The sequence below is a fragment of the Aplidium turbinatum genome, chromosome 11 (assembly GCF_918807975.1).
Source record: "Aplidium turbinatum chromosome 11, kaAplTurb1.1, whole genome shotgun sequence".
In the NCBI taxonomy this organism is placed as follows: Eukaryota; Metazoa; Chordata; class Ascidiacea; order Aplousobranchia; family Polyclinidae; genus Aplidium; species Aplidium turbinatum.
Window position 1 is genome coordinate 18,211,631 of NC_137482.1, and position 17,413 is coordinate 18,229,043.

General features: G+C 36.2%; 1 protein-coding gene across 1 annotated transcript in view; it reads left to right on the forward strand.

Moving 5' to 3' along the window:
* The first annotated feature begins 5,523 nt into the window (after window positions 1-5,523).
* The window catches only part of LOC145780285 (dynein axonemal heavy chain 1-like), a 76,435-nt gene continuing 64,545 nt past the window's right edge, over window positions 5,524-17,413 (forward strand). The window contains exons 1-12 of the mRNA XM_082591988.1: window positions 5,524-5,640; window positions 5,832-5,927; window positions 9,566-9,638; window positions 11,894-12,074; window positions 12,709-13,001; window positions 13,583-13,744; window positions 14,193-14,328; window positions 14,961-15,095; window positions 15,321-15,478; window positions 16,109-16,212; window positions 16,426-16,536; window positions 16,730-16,897. Of these exons, the coding sequence (XP_082448114.1) occupies window positions 5,524-5,640; window positions 5,832-5,927; window positions 9,566-9,638; window positions 11,894-12,074; window positions 12,709-13,001; window positions 13,583-13,744; window positions 14,193-14,328; window positions 14,961-15,095; window positions 15,321-15,478; window positions 16,109-16,212; window positions 16,426-16,536; window positions 16,730-16,897 (1,734 nt within the window). The remainder of the gene's footprint in view (window positions 5,641-5,831; window positions 5,928-9,565; window positions 9,639-11,893; window positions 12,075-12,708; window positions 13,002-13,582; window positions 13,745-14,192; window positions 14,329-14,960; window positions 15,096-15,320; window positions 15,479-16,108; window positions 16,213-16,425; window positions 16,537-16,729; window positions 16,898-17,413) is intronic.

Genomic DNA, 17,413 nt, shown 5'->3' on the forward strand with positions numbered 1-17,413 from the left:
GTCTCTACCAGTCAGTTTAACTTTTAACTTTGTGGAAAGAAAAGAGCCAACAAAACCAGCAAACGCCAGGGGAGGACATTGTGAAGAAGGGAGTGTAGCTAGGAAAAACGATCCCTTCTTCACGAAGTCCTCCCCTGGCCCTTGCTGGTTTTGTCCATTCCATAACAGTGAAAAACCACCGAAGATAGAGCTGATATAAGAAAAACACAAGATAATAACAAGTTGCTATTTATTTGTTGTCGCTCTACAACTGTCAAGGTCATTGAGCCACAGGGCTTATCTTTATTTGTTTGAGATTTACAATGTCACTACACTATTACCCGACTTATCCTCATTGCATTACGTGAGAACGAATACAATCAATATCATTTTTAAAGTCTGGCATGACCCAACCTGGGGTGGATTTTAGATATATCAGCCCTAGAGCAGAAGGCGATAACCACTGAACTGCTAAAAGGCTAAGAGAAACTCCAATAGAATTAGAAAGTTATGGGCTTCTTAGTTTTCTCCTTCTCAAAGTTGTGATGTCACTTGACAACTGTTTAGCTTATTTTTGACAAAGTTTCACAATAGGCGTAATTTCATCTTTCAATCTCTTTCACGCTACAAAACTGATTTCCAAAATTTCATCAAATTCCCCTAAATTGGGAAGGATTTTTCTATCTGGCAACTCTTGCATCAAATCACCATTCACCATGGCGATCTCTATTTCACATTTCACCAACGGAAACGAAAAAGGAGGGCGCCTTCATCTACATTTTTACAGAATTTATAAGAAAAGGTTTGCCTACGCGTCTAAGTTTGCTGCTACTTTTATGGTTTGGCATGTTTTATCACCGTAAGTAAGTATGCGATTATGGATACGGAAATGTAGCATAAACTTTGAATACGGATATCATAAGCCAGGCGCGAATCTAAGAGTTTTTTTCGGGGGGAGCCAGAAAATTTGAAAATCAATTAAAAAGAAAGAAAAAGCTAAACAGATATGAACAATGATACTACGACATATACGATATGCTAGAAAATAGACATTAAAACAACCATTTTCATCAATTGTGATGCCGAGGGACTAATATCAGCTGTTTAGAAGCATATCAAACCATTTGATGCGGAAACATACAATTTTTCACAAAATTTCGGGGGGGGGCCGGGCCCCCATAAATCCGCGCTTGTCATAAGCATCCAGATCAAACAGCGCTAGCGTTGGTTCGACTTTTGGGGTGTGCGCTTGAGCAATGCATTTCAAGCAGTGGCGTAGCTAGGAGGGGGGGGGGCGGATCGCCCCGGGCGGCACGTCTGGGGGCGGCACTTTCAGACTACGATTTTTGATTTTGATTATAATCTGATCACAGACCAATCTGATAAAAAAACGCATTTCATTTTCACAAGCTTTTTCTTGAAGGGGCGGCAAAATCTGAATCCGCCCCGGGCGGCCCATTTCCCAGCTACGCTACTGATTTCAAGGATGCTCTCCATTCAGCGATAGCTCGTAAAATCGATGGAATAACTTATAGACAATACTTCAACAAGCGGAAACTTCTCTCTAGGCTACTACCGTATCTATTTTTTTAGATAGCCAAAAACATCAGAAAAACTAAAAATGAATGAGAACCTAATCAACCGTGCCACTCACCCCTCATTCAGGGGTACGGGGGCGACTAACACCGCTCTGCTGGCTGCTACTAATGCCGAGCCTACATTGTTCCGTCACACCAGCCGATCTATCCTCTTGCTTATGCTGTGCTCTAGCGCCTGCTACGGTTGCTTGTATCTATGGAAACGTAGAAACTTTTATCGCTGCCATTGCCAAACCATAATTTTAGAGCAGACAGCGTGGACGTTGGTTTAAATAGCTAGTTGAGAGCGGAAATTAAGTGATTTATAATTTTTTAAATCATTTAAAAAAAACTTAGGAGCAAAATGGTCGGAACTTCTTGTTAATCTAATCAAGAAACAAAGAACCCAAAATGTATAGGCCCATGTTATGTTTACGCTCAGCAAATGTTTCCACAACTAAACTGTCTTCATCTTCAGTGCTATTAATGGCACAATGACATTTTTGTTGCAGGCCTACAACTTATCTTAAATTCATTTGCAATTAGGATTTGTCATTTTACTTTGAAAGAGGCTATAGTTACCACACATGGTAGCCAGCTAGCCACAGATGCTGAGGTTTTAGTTTTTTATGTCACTTTATAAAAAACATGGCATCAAGAAGTAAGCACACAAGACAAGACTATATTTTTGTAAAACGTTAGTTTATCCATGCACCACAAACTTGACACCAATAAAAGGAAAAATCACAAAACCATAAAGTCAAAATATAGGGTCCATGTGCGTATATAGGCTATTTGCGACCATCAACGTACTGGTAATTGCAACCACTTTACAAATTTGTAAATATTTTGCAATTGAAAATAATTAGACACAAATATATCTAACAGTTTATTTATCAATAATGTTATCACAGCTTGTGTAAGTTTTTATCTTTTTACGCTAATTATCTGACTTGTTTTTAGATTTTCAAATTATCCTATAGAAAAATGATGTTTAAAAAAAAAATGGCATTCTGACTTTGAAGTGACATAAAAATAAATATGTAAATGAGAAGTGCTTTTATCTGGGTCCACCTGTTGTTGCTGTCATCGCATTATTTACTGCGTGTTTTTTACGGATGGTTTTATATCTTTCAAATAAAAAAAGCAATTGTTTATTAACAAATATGATTTTTAGATGACCTTAAAAAAATGATTGTAACTACGCACATGGACTATAAATATTGTCCATACATGAATATCCGAACTTTTCTCTAAGGACCTATGAAAATTGTATTTGTTAACATAACCAGGTAGTTTTTTTTTTATTAGAAAGATATTTTCGTACTCTGAAGCCTGTATTAATGTGGTGGTATTGTTGTGTGTGATAAAACCTTAACAGTGTATTTTGTGATTGCTATTTTGACTTTCAATTTTAGCCAGAGTGGTCGTAAATGTGAAAAAACGGTTGTGAATACGCATGTTGCACATGGAGTATATATTTAGTGCATACGTGAAGTCGTGAATGTCCAAACCTTTTTTCAAGCACCTCTGAAAATTGTATTTGTTAACTTAAACAGGTGGGCTATTCTTTTTTTATTAGGAAGATATTTTCATACTCTAAAGCCTGTAATAATGTGGTGGTATTGTTGTGTGGGATAAAATCTTAACAGCATATTTTGTGATTGCTATTTTGACATCCAATGTCATTCATATATTTAAACTTTGATCGCATAAAAAATAATGGAATTATTATCTGATTTTCGCTTTCTCTTGTTAAAAATTAAAAAGTTCCTTTTAATTTCAAACATTTTTTGTTTATTAAAAAAGCAAAAAATAACTGACATAGCGCAAAACATTTGGAGAAATTTTTTGCGAGAAGGTCTGTGGTTGGCAGAACCGCAAATCTTGTTCGACCCTCAGGACCGGTGGCATGGAGAAATGCCATCAAACAGATAAAAAGATTGTTGGCCACCAACTCTGGCAATATGGAGAACAGGAGACAGTAAATTGTAGAGATGGATAGAGACACAAAACAGCAAGAAAAAAAACGCAATTTTTAGATGCTTGCATGAGGAAATCATCATAATGTGTTGTTTTATTGTCAGCTATATGAATGAAGATTAAAGAAACACAATGGTTTGTTATTTACACACGTAAACAAAATTATTTTTGAGTCATTCTAGAAAGGGGTGCGAGAACTGGTTGGTGATTTCAAAGTGGTGCCAACAAGGAAAAGGTTAAGAACCACTGCTCTAAATAAATACTTTCTTCAAAAATTAAAAATTCACCTCAATAAAAGAGTTTTATGTATGTATTATTTGTGTTTAATTTTTGTACCTAAGTTTTGGTGTTGTTTGTTTCAATGTTTAGGTAGCAGCTGACATTGGTGAGTGGTGACCTTTTGGTCTTTCACTGCCATCCTTGTTGTGTGAATTATTTGTGTTTATTGTATTTTGTATACTTTTGTTTTTCACCAACAAAACAAATAAACTGAACTTTAAAAATCGGTATCTTTAATTTTTACATCCACTAAACCAACTTCTTACCTTGAAAATGTTAATGCATACAGTATTGATATGTGTGTATAGCCTGTATATGCTGTATATGTATAATAACTATAGTGATAGCACAAGCACAAATAATAGCCTATAGACATTTATTCAGATTGCATTGTGGGTGTAATTTACTGCTAAATCAAAAGATAATACAGTGCCGGCAAAAAGTTTAGAAACGTTTGGAAAAAACTTAAAAAGCAGATTAATATGTTTTTCTTCTTATTATTATTAAAGCTTCATTATTATGATATATATCGAACACCTTCAATACACACCAAATGGTATCATATGTACTAATATTTAGTGTGATAACCTTTGTTTTTGATGACATTTTGAGTAGGGTGGGCTGGGCATAGAGTCTGAGAGGGTTTTGCACACATTTTCGATAATATCCATGCTCCAAATCTCTATAATAATTCGTTTTAATTCCTTCAAATTTCTTGGATTTGATCTAGAGACTTTCTTTCTGTTTTATCAAAGTCCACAAATTCTCGATTGGATTCAGGTCAGAAGAATTTCCTAGCCATTTTAGCACATTTATGCCATTGGTCTGAAAACACTTCATAGCTGCCTTAGCTTTATGACATGATGCAGAGTCTTGTTGGAATGTCGTACATCCGTGAATGTTCATAAAAGTCAGAAGATGAGCATCTAGGACACTGATGTAGCGTATGGCATTCATCGTTTGAGCTTTAGGTAAGAAATAGAGGCCCCCTCGGCCCTGACTGGAAAAGCACCCCCAAACCATCACAGACGGAGGGTGCTTGACAGTTGCTTGGATGTACCGAGGGTTCACTGGTGAAGAGCCAAGAGATCTTCGGACGTAGGGTTTATAGGAGGCAATGTGCAAAAAATTTGACTCATTCAAAAATCCGTGCCTCTAGGAATTAAAACGAATTGTGACAAAGGTTTGGTGCATGGATATTGACGAAAATGTGTGCAAAAACCTCTCAGATTCTATGCCAGCCCTATTCAAAATGTCATCAAAAACAAAGGTTATCACACTAAATATTAGTACATATGATACAATTTGGTGTGTATTGAATGTGTTCGATATATGATAAAGTTTGTTGAAGTTTTAATAATAAAAATATGAAAAAAAAACATATTAATCTGCTTTTTAAGTTTTTCTCCAAAAGTTTCTAAACTTTTTGCCGTCACTGTATAAGTGTATATCAAAAATGCACCATACAACTCTTTAATTAAAAAACTGTTTAAATAATAAAAAGCATTGAAGGAAACGATAATAGTTTATAGGTATATGGTTTATGGGTGAAGGTTTATGGGTGATATGGTTTATGGGTGAAGATTGCTGAAAGGTTTCTGAGTACACACATTGAGCAACAAAAATTGTCATATAAACATCTTTTCCAGCCACATTTTTAAAATGCAACAATTCTTTTAAAAATAAGTATTGTTTAATTATCATCATGAGTTTGAATGGATATGGAGGAACGCCTAATCCTCGACCTCCACAAACAGCTCCTACCAGTAGAAGGAAGCGAACGTCTGCTCAAGTATCGCAACTTAGTCTTCGATCAAAAACTGTAAGTTGCAAAAGTATTGTTCAACTAGGTACCATTTATGTTGTCCTGCTTCAGTGATGTAAAATTATATTCTACACATCAGCAACCAGAAGTCACTTAAAACACTGACTGGGCAATGTGCACCAAAATATTTTTGTGAATTTCTTGTGGGTTTTGCTAGTTTTTTTAATTTTATTTGCATTTTATTTTAGACTTTACCTGATGGTCCTCCTACAAAACGACCTGAAATTTATCAGCGGGGTTACTATTCTGATCTCATAAATCCTGGTACCTCTGAAGAGCTTAGTGTAAGTAAGCCATTCTTATTTTTGTTATAATCTCAAGAACAGTAAAAAGATTAATTGTATATATTGTTAAGCAAATAGAGAGAAACACTATTTTTTACTGTGATGACATGCAGAATAAAAACACAGTTACAATTGAAGCCCTTAGTGTAAAAAGGTGATAAGTCAAAAAAGTTGTTTTCGAGAAAAAGCCTTTTGAAGTTTCATACCTTTGCAAAGTTACCCTGTTCAGTGTTCACGCATCTGCCCAATTCCTTATATTTTTCAGATCTTTCGATAGCTGGTGATGATTAGAACTATCCTTTACATCGATATGACATCTTGGTTAAATTACTGTTTGTTTATTTGAACATAAATTGACATATCACCTTTATCCACAGTGTTTCACAAACTTTGAAAGAAGTTTTGTTTATTGAAAAACGTGATTTGTTTAAAAAACACTGCATGATACAGCAAAAGAAATCGAAGTAATATAACAGAAACTGCTTAGCATTAGCAATCTTCACGATCCTCAAGACTGTCACGCTCCACCAAGCGTTCGTAGAACCAGCGGTGTTGTTCTGGGATATAAGGCATTTGTTTTTGTATATCTGCTAATTTTTTCGCAGCAATCCCGTATGAGAAATCTTGTTTCTTTTTAAGAGCTGCCATGTCAATGGTGTCCAAGACATTCTGGCTTTTTCGTTTGTGTTGGATATCTATCGTTTTTCAAGTGGTTTTGTTGAAGCTGTATTTGTAATTAATCTTGCCAAATTCCAGAAAGCGCAAAGCGCAAATCTTCTGAATAGAGAAGTCTTCCTTCTCATTTTTCTTTCGCCGCACCAACCCAAGGCGTGAAGGAAGATTTTTGAAGCGGTAGAAGTTGTTTGACACACCATAAACAATGTACTTGTTTCTGTGCTTCGTGTCACGAATAATTTCCTTGTACTGGGATGGTAAATAAACAGTCTGGTGTCGTTGAAGTTGCTTTTCTATCGATCCAAAATCTCGATCGCAGTCCATGTATGTATGTCCCACAACAGAGAATTTGTGATAAATCTCCTTGAATCTTCCAGAAAGGAGCAATTTTTGCCAGAACGTGATGGTAAAAAAGTTTTTATTCTGCCCATCACACAATGCAGACCACGCTAAAAGTTTATCACCTCTAATATCAGCTTCTAAAAAGAAGGCATGCAACGATGACAATATTTCATCAGGCCCCCGTCCACCTTCATTCTCCACCCAGGAAAACATCAAACCATTTTCCTCCACATCACCATCATCTTTCATTCGAACCATATGTATTCCCAGGTTATAAAACCAGACTTGTCGCAAATAAAAGGCAATGGACGTAGATAACTTGGGCAAAGGCATGGTTTGCTGCAGGTCAAAACACATAAAAGTCGTTCCTTTTCTGCTCCTAGCTTCTTCCCGGTCAGCTTTCATTTCAATGCCTGCTTGTTTCACATCTTCGAGATGGCTCGTTATGTTAGTGTTATCAATCATGTCACAGACACTACATGTGTCAGACTTTGGTGAACCAAAACCCAAGTTGAAGTCCTCGGAGAACACCTTGTTATAATACCCTTGCTTTACAAACATCGGATCTTTTTCTTTTTGCGGCAAGCTATTGACGTATTCTCGGTACATTTTAGCAAGGCTAAGCGTTGGTGACAAGTATTCACGATACGGGTTGTGGCTACGGCTGTAGTGTGATTGTACACTAGGAAATTGTTTAATATGAGTTTTAATGTTCTCTTTTATTGAATCATCAATTTTGTTTGGTCTGTTTGCGTGCTTTCCTCTTCCATCGTCCTTTGGTGTAACATTGCCTTCCTTCACCTGAGCATTGATGAGATCAATTCGTTTTCTTTTAACTTGAAAAATATTCATAAGGGCACTTTTACAGATATAAACTTCCTCAGCTATGACAATAGTTTCTTCACACCTTGTTGTGAAAACTTTCACCCTGTACAAGACATGGCATGATGTTTCTCAGCACTTTTTCTTTTTTGAACTGGAGTAAATCCTTCGATACAACCGAATAGAATTTGTTGCTGTTGATCATAAGTTTTGGAGAAAAAATTTGTGAACAGGCGCTGCCGCACATCCATGCTTATTTTTGATGAGCATTTTCTTCTGCAATTTTTGGCGCATAACTGGCCATCACAAACTGCCTTTCCTTCTTCAGCAACACGCTTCTGCTTTCTTATGTTTCTTGGCCATGCTGATTGGTTACTCTTTCGCTTTCTTGATTTTTTCTTCATTGTGACATCACTGCTTTCATGCATTTCACCATAACCAATACCTGAATAATTCAAAAAATCCACTTATTGAAAAATAAAGAGAAATAAATCAGAAACATGAATACCACACATAGGCCTACCATTACTTGCGATGCCTGATTCAGCCGTGTTTAATGGAGCAGAACTAACTTGAGACGAATCTTCTGTATCACCAACCTCTGGAAGTAATAACCTTTTAAATGAAACTAAAAACACCATTTAAAAAGGTGATAAAAGGAAGACTCTTACCAATTTCCTGATTAATTTCCGTAAGCTCATCAGAATCACTAGCTTCTCTGTTCGCGTTTTCATCTAATTGATATGATGGGTCTGCAATATCATCATCACACACAGATTCATCATCACTCTCTGCGAGAGCATTGCTTATCTGTTCAAGCTCAGAATTTAGCGCAACTTTACCTTGTCTGTGTGGCATGCTTCAGCCTAGCAGCTTAGCTGAAAAATAAAAGGGATTTGAAATGATGTGGCCTAACTGAAATGAAGTAGCCTAACTGAATGCAACTCAAAATCACTCAACTAAAATCTGCTGGATACCGCTTTTGGATATACTAAACCTGGAAGTTTCAGCCTGGTTCCATGCTGACACGTGTTTAGCCTGCTTGACATGCTAGATCAGACAGTGGAAAACTGGACATGCATCACTGATTATTTCAACTGCGTTTCCATTCGTGTAACCACAAAAGTTCTCGATTTCCATGCATTTTAAAATGAGCGGCAATTTGATTGAACAGCAAATTAAAAAAATGAACAGTTTTAAAATGAACAGCAAATTTGATTGATTGGAAATCCTTAAGGAGTTATGTCAAACCAAATGAAGCATGGTTGCTTACCCGTTTATCATGCAAAAAGGTGGTATGTCAGGACATATCGCCCTTTTGCTTGCCAACTTAAAAAAATGTTGTGACAAATCTCCTTTTGACTGCTCCTACTTTCTTTTATCGCCGTAGTTGACATATCATCTTTTTCCAGAAAATGGATGACCTAATGAAAGTGCCAAAAATTGAGAAATCTCAATTTTCCAAAAAAGTGACATATCACCTTTTTACACTAAGGGCTTCAATTGAAACATGGGTAGAGTGACCTACGGTATTTTTTCAAAAATGCATTATTCAAATCTTGACAACATTTAAAGTTTCCTCTGTTACAAAATTTTTGTATCTAAACTTGTATAATATGTTTTTTATTCTTCAAGTGACTGCAGTTTAAAAGTGAACAACTATTAGCAATTAAATGATCAATGTTTTAAATTCCCACACCACACTTATAATTCAACATACCATCCTACAGTACATCATAAACTATCAACTGTAAATTCATAGTAAAAAGACTGCAAATAAATATTGAAAGTGTTTACAGAATATTGCAAATGGACCAGACGTTGAGCAAGATCTCATGTATCAAAGTTTGAAGAAAGAGCATATGCCTGCTGGTAAGTATTACTACTCTGCGTTCTTCTGGTGACTATTTACTAGGTTACCTCCTGATGTTAAAGATGATAACTAGCTTTTGTATTTCCGACGTTTCGTCAGTCAGCACGACTGACTTTATCAAGGTGGCTAAAACAGGTTAACACAACCTGTTCAGCAACGATGGCACAACACAAAAACGTACTGATAAAATGAATAAAGTAAGCAGCAAGAATCAGAATTAAAACACGCAACAAGACACCTAGAGGTTAAACTGAATGCAGTGAATGCCTAAAACCAGTAGGCTGCTTTCCAACAGCGTAAATTTATCTATCTATTGGGCCACCGTCAAGAAACATTGAAAAGTCATCAGACAAGACAGAAACCAAGGGAATTGGCAATAACAATGATAGAGAAGACGCACTGAGAATGGAAAAGGTGAAGTTAAAGTTAAAGTAATTTTTTGTACACAGAGGGAAAATTCTGACCATCTTTCTGGTTGAGAGCATGTTGTGCTTTCTGGTTTATGTACCACTTTTCTGTAAATAATCTTTTTGTGTAATCCTTTTCAGTTTTAAGAATGGTAGCGTTGGTCCAAGTAATTTTATGGTCTGAATTTATAGAATGTTTGCAAAGAGCGGAATGCTCCGGACGTTGAAATTTAATAGCTCTTTGGTGCTCGTTGATTCTAGATTTAAGGTCACGTTTTGTCTGTCCAATGTACAGACAACATTGACACATTGGACAGACAAAACGTGACCTTAAATCTAGAATCAACGAGCACCAAAGAGCTATTAAATTTCAACGTCCGGAGCATTCCGCTCTTTGCAAACATTCTATAAATTCAGACCATAAAATTACTTGGACCAACGCTACCATTCTTAAAACTGAAAAGGATTACACAAAAAGATTATTTACAGAAAAGTGGTACATAAACCAGAAAGCACAACATGCTCTCAACCAGAAAGATGGTCAGAATTTTCCCTCTGTGTACAAAAAATTACTTTAACTTTAACTTCACCTTTTCCATTCTCAGTGCGTCTTCTCTATCATTGTTATTGCCAATTCCCTTGGTTTCTGTCTTGTCTGATGACTTTTCAATGTTTCTTGACGGTGGCCCAATAGATAGATAAATTTACGCTGTTGGAAAGCAGCCTACTGGTTTTAGGCATTCACTGCATTCAGTTTAACCTCTAGGTGTCTTGTTGCGTGTTTTAATTCTGATTCTTGCTGCTTACTTTATTCATTTTATCAGTACGTTTTTGTGTTGTGCCATCGTTGCTGAACAGGTTGTGTTAACCTGTTTTAGCCACCTTGATAAAGTCAGTCGTGCTGACTGACGAAACGTCGGAAATACAAAAGCTAGTTATCATCTTTAACATCAGGAGGTAACCTAGTAAATAGTCACCAGAAGAACGCAAATTACTTTTATTATAAAATGCCTGGTGAACAGTCTCTCTCTGTTTTTACTATTACTACTCTATTGTTGTGATTTAAAAATTGCAATAGTTGGCACTGTATTAAGATCATAGCCTAATCATTTTTATGTTGCTTCTCCTGAGGTTGCATGCAATGAGTTACATATACTGGTATGCTGTACAATAAATTGATATTGTAGCAGATGCAAAACAATAGACAGTGTTCAAAAATATATACAGTCATTCAGTTTTCTGCTCCACTTTTTATTGATGTCATGTCTTTCAGGTGCTTTATGTTTCATTAGAAAATTAAAATCTAATTGCATTGCTAATGATTTGAAAGTAGTCCATGGTAACATTCAAATTGTGGCCTATGGTAAGTAATTTGAAGCAATCATGATGGACAGCTTTACAATATTGCAGCCTACTAACTGTGAATATAGGAAATTATCCTTTTCACATTTTCAATAGAGAAAGAATAATTCAATTTTTTTAAATCTGGTACTGCATAAATGCCATATATACACCGTATGTAAGAGATAATATACCAACGTTACTATCATAGGCTATTTTGTTTTTTAGTTATAAATTAATTGTAAGCATTGCTCTCGTATACATTAATCAATACATTAGTAAACGTAGTACATATCTTACTCTCTCTCTCTCTCTCCATTTTGCTTCAAAGATGCCTTGTCCTTATCCCAAAACATCAGGGTCGACCAGTTGTCTGCAGCAGCTCTTGCACTTCTCACTTTCCTTCGTACCTTTAACATTTCTATTAATTAAACATACAACTTGTTTGGGATTCTAGTTTTAGGAAAATATTGAATGGTTTGCATATGAATATACTTTTTTTCTAGTGACGAGTTTTAATGGACCCGAAAGCAAAGAATTCAATGACGTTTTAAGTCGACAAAAATTCGGTCAAACGACAGAGCTTACAACAAAAACAGATTTTCCTTCTCAAGCTTGGCAACCAAAAGTTCAGACTCCATATTATGTTACACCCGGTGAAGTGCCTAGAAAGATTGAGATTGAACGGTACTTGATGAATAGAGTTATCTTTTTGTAAATTCTTTACAACATACCCTCTTAATGTGTTAACTCTGCTTTCTGAGTATTAATTCATGTGTAACAAGTCCGTCCCGACAGCTCAGTTGGTTAGCGCGTGATTTTGTGAACAAAGGAGCTTTAAGACCAAGTGGCACTGGTTCGACTCTCGGGGTGTGCGCTTGCGCAACGCATCATGACTGCTCTCCATTCAGCGGCATCTATTGAATGGAATAATTCCCCGGCAACAACACTTCAACAATAGGAAACTTTACGCCGTCAATCTCGGTAATCGGCCCTGCGTCAAAACTGCGTCTCTTTGAACCATTGACGCAAGCAGTTTAAAGAAAAGTATGTGAAACAAGTATGCGAAACTGCCAGGATTAAGCTCTCAAAGAAGCTTTCCCAATCCGAAGATAAAGATTCAATCATGCAACATATTTTATAGTGCTCAAATACATCTATTTTTCACAACAAATAGTAGAAATGCAAGCTAACGGCAACGTTTGTTTGATTAGTTTTGATTACCGTTGTTTCTGTCGCCATATACCGGACAACCCCATATGAGTGTTCATATGAGTAGTTAACATTTTTCAATGTATTTCAATTTCTCGTATCATCACAGGGGAAAGCGACATTATGCAAAACAACGTCTAGCACATTTACTTCAGCTAGAAGGCGTCGACACTAACAAACTGATACCGAAGCATTATCCTGAGAATCATAAAGTTCAATTGAACAAATCCCCTGATCCTGCTCCATTCCCTCCTTTTCTTCCTCTTGAAATCTTCGACAGCACCGAGTATGATTGTCGGACTCCGGAGGAATGGTTATCGTTGGGTCTTGAATCAGGATCCAGTTTTAGAAAACCAGTACCCGGCAAGGCTTTTCTTCCTACTGAAGACCTACCAGTCAAAGGTAAAATTTTTATCAATGCTCATATTTTGCGTAATATCGCAAGATAAGATGAAAGTTGATTAAATAGCCAGTAACGAATCACTGTTGTTTGCATGTTAAGTTTTCCAAGCATTTGATAAACTTCTGATTTTTTAAAATCGTTTTTCTTTAGTAATTAAGGTTTAGTTACGTATGTTCATTGGAAAAACTTCTACATTCAACTTAACAGTAAATATATCGTTATTACTATCTGAAGCCTTTACAAATTGTTTCACCTAACGGATCATCAGAAGGTCTTATTCAAATAGAACAAATTTTTATTTGAATAAGACCTTCTGATGATCCGTTAGGTGAAACAATTTGTAAAGGTTTCAGATAGTAATAACTATATTTGATTTAATTCGCTCTGCTTTGCCTTTTTGCTTGGCATTGAGCACTTTTTGTAGTATTAATAGTTTTCATTGTTTTACCAGTAAATATATGTATAGTTGTATATCTGTATCTCTACATGAAAGACTCCAACTTTATATTGTGTCATGTTTCAAAGCATGTAATGAAATATCTTTCATTTAGCACAGCATCTGTTGCGTTATCTTTTACAGCTGACCCTAAAGATCCCAACTTGAAGTACAAATGGGTGAATGTTGGAATGTTGGATTACGACATGAAGACAAACCTGTGGTTGGTACAGAAACTAGACGACCAAGGCCGCGTTGTAGATGGCAAAGGAAATCCAATCGTTAATGGAGGTGTACGAAAAACAGGTAGTGGTCAGAACTTATTTGTAGTTTTAGTTTTTTTTTAATTTGCTCGAAAGCCGCATGAGAAGAAGAATGATAGAATAAATTCACCGTGAAAGCGTTTGTTGTTGTAGCTGCAAAAAACACTAAGAGAAGTGGTTCACAAAAAAAAAAGTCCAAAAATGGTAGCCTATCTGTTGCTCTGTTCTTACTACTGTTGACAGCCGATATCCATAAATTACTACTACTGTACTTTGCATTTGTTTTTGGCATTGTAGTAACATGAGGATATTGATTTACGTGTTTAACTTTTGTTGCTGAAGGCAAGTGGAGAATAAGAGTGGTAGAATGAGTGTTTTTTTTAATTTTCTGCACTGCATGTTGAAGCAATGTAAAAAAACTCTTATTGATTTTTTGGCTGGGGTAAAACATTAGAGCTTGTTTAATTTTTTCGTTAATATTGCATTCTCAGGCACTCGACTGACTCTTCCCTCCCAATACTGGATTCCGCGGATCAGACTCATGTTTCGAGCGGAAGATGCGACGGCTTTTGCTCGCAGAGTATCGGAAGCATACCATCTCCGCAAGAAGATGGAGGGATTGATCAGGTGAATGTTTTACTTTACATGACAGATACTTTTCCATGAGTTCAGTATTTGTTCTTGTTGGGAGAAAAAATATTGTGTAAATACAAATGGCGAATAATTTGCACAACAAGGATGACAGCGAAAGATCAAAAGGTCAGCTAAAGCATGAACCGGAAGCTTTAGAGTTTAGTATACATCCGCACTTGCAACTGATTTCCTGGAAGTTGCTTTCAAATTGACTATCACTGGGAACATCACTGCTTTTTCATGCGACTATTATTGTGTTTTTAGGATACGGTTTAGCATGTAGCTACAGTAGACATAAATTATAACTATTAACTAAGCAAAAGTGATGCCAATTCTGTATGAAACGTTTCTGTATGAAGTCAACTGTAATCCACGGGATTAGATTATCCGGATAAAGATTTCAGGCAATGAAAAGTTTGAGATTGACATAATGATGTGCTTAACTTCAAGCAATGTAGCCTAGCTTTATACACCGATTTTCATTTAAATTTACATGCACAAATAATAAAACCAATTTTATAACATAGGCTACAACTCCTTTGAAATTGTATTTGATGTAAATCATGTCATTAAGGTTAAATTTATTCTTTTTGTCTAAAATTTTCCTTTTTTTTTCTTTTGTGTAGATACAATTTATATATCGACTGCATGCCGACTGATAACCTGGGAACAGTTAACAAAGTTATGTTGGATGAAGAATCGTTCCAAAAGATTACTTCTAAAGCTCTCTCGACCGCAAGAATCAGAACAGAGGACCCGGTGTAAGTTAGGATGAGTGATCGGAAAAGTTTTTTATGCGTAATTTTTGACTTTTTTATGGTGTGAAACGGAAATCGCAGCACAAAAAAGTTTTTTCTTAAAATTTGTAATTGTTTTAAACAAATCGAAAAAACGTTAAATGACAGAAAACGGATAGTCATTTACTTGAATATCTTTGACGTCATGTAACAAGAAATTTATGCTCTTGTTTGCAAATCTTGTGACAGCTTGTTGGATTACTTGCAAATACTGAAGAAGCAAGTTGAACTTGACTTTCATCGGACAATGAACAAGTTGACCTTTGATCGGGTTGTTTCGAGAAACCCCAAAGGTTTCGCCTACGTCACATTGCCTCCTCCAGTGAAGGAACCCTTGTCTGAGTCAGGTAAAGAAATTTAAAGTAAAAAATAAGAAGTCTCTCAATGACACTTGCGACATACAACTGGATCCACCACTCAATTTGCAACTAATTTGTAATTTGTCTATTATATTTGTCGCGGTTAAAATGACGAGTGATTATTCTACTTTGATGGGCGTACAACTGTACATCTTTGAATTTTTTGCGCCATAAAGCCAAATTTTTCACGACATTTGTTGTGAAACAACTTTTCTTCATCATCATCATCATCAACCAATTTTGATTATACAGGCCATGAATTAATCCTCATGTCGAGGGTGTGGCCTGTCTGTCTGTCGAGAACGAAGTCTTCCCCTCCACACCTCGCGATTTATTGGGTTGGCAGAGTCCATGTTCAGGGCTACAAGGTTACGTTTTACAAGTTCTTCCCAAGAAATTTTTGGTCTACCTTGACCCCGCTGTGCTGCGATGTTGACACATCTGACCCAGATCCAGTTTGAGCTGCGCTCAACGTGACCAAGCCATCTCAGTCTTCCTAATTGGAGGACTTCACTGATGTCTTTTATGTTGAGCTTTGATAGAAGAGTCTCAAACTGGATGTTTGAGACTCTTCTATCAAACATTCAGTCTACGAGTAAATGTGATCATCACTTTCAGGTGGAATACATGATATGCCTTCGTACGATTTTGAGGAGCAACGAGATATATTTGCGTTTAATTCACTGTGGACAAGAGTGGAAGCAATCGTGGCATCAGGGAAGGTATATTGATATATTCCCATGTGGTTTAGTAATTACATAACATTTAGTTGTACGTCATTGCTCATCAAGGTATCCTCTACTAATCAGTAATTAGTCTTTGCTATCTAATTTGTGAGATATTTGGTATTATTACATCAGATTACGTGAATTCTCTAAGTAGAGTAGCAAGTTTGACATCAACCGATCATTTCAGTTTGTGTCCAACTCTTTCAGGTGCACACGGAATGCAACAAAGTCAAATTAATGTCTCTCTTCAATACAACACTGACCAAAAGTATGAAGCTTGAAGAGTTTGAACAAAATCAATCTCAAGCTTACACTCAAGTATGTTCATTGTAATTTTCTGCCAAGATACATTCGTTTACTTCAGATGTGTAGTTTAATCGGTTTTCACTCCCTGCTGCAAAATGAAGTATAGTCCCACTTTTCACTTCATCGACAAGTTTAAAGGAGATATCTTTGAGTATGTTATGCTTACAACTTGCACTAGTCGTATGAAGCTTTAATTGTTCTACAGGTTCAGTTGTTCTTGAGAGATTCATGGATATCAACTCTTCGCGGCGTGGTTCGTGGCAGTTTTCAGTATGTTGGAAAGGGCTGGTTTAACATGTACGAGTCAAACTGGGAAGTTTATCGCATTTCCAAGCTCAGGAAATACATGGAAATGGTCAAGTTCTGCATGCAGGTTTGACAACAATGAATTTAAAAATGAATCACGACGTTGCTTCAAAGTTACTACATCCAGCAATTTGATTTCTTTTGAGTCTGATCATTTTTTCTATTCCACTTTTTACGTGGTATCTTTCAACATATCTTAACTCATCAATCTGTTTGCTACAATACGATATAGTCCAACTTGTTATCAATTTGAAAAAGCAGAATAACTTTACAAGCTGAAATTTGTCTGAAGCAAATACGCTCGTTTTCAAACCCAATATCCTTAACACAAAGTGTAACACAATTCCATTGTTGAAGCGTATTTTGTTACGAACTTTACAGCGACTTTTTCACTTCGTGGCGCAAACAATGGCAGTTCTCTTATTGTTTTTACGTCAATTACTATTGTGCTAAGTTATTGGATACTTAAGGCATTTTTTTAAGAAGGCCTATTGTTAAAAGCAATTAAGAAACTTTTGTAACTCAAGTCGATCTGGAAAGTAAACAAAAAATGCTTTGAAATCTCTAAATAAAACTTAAATAC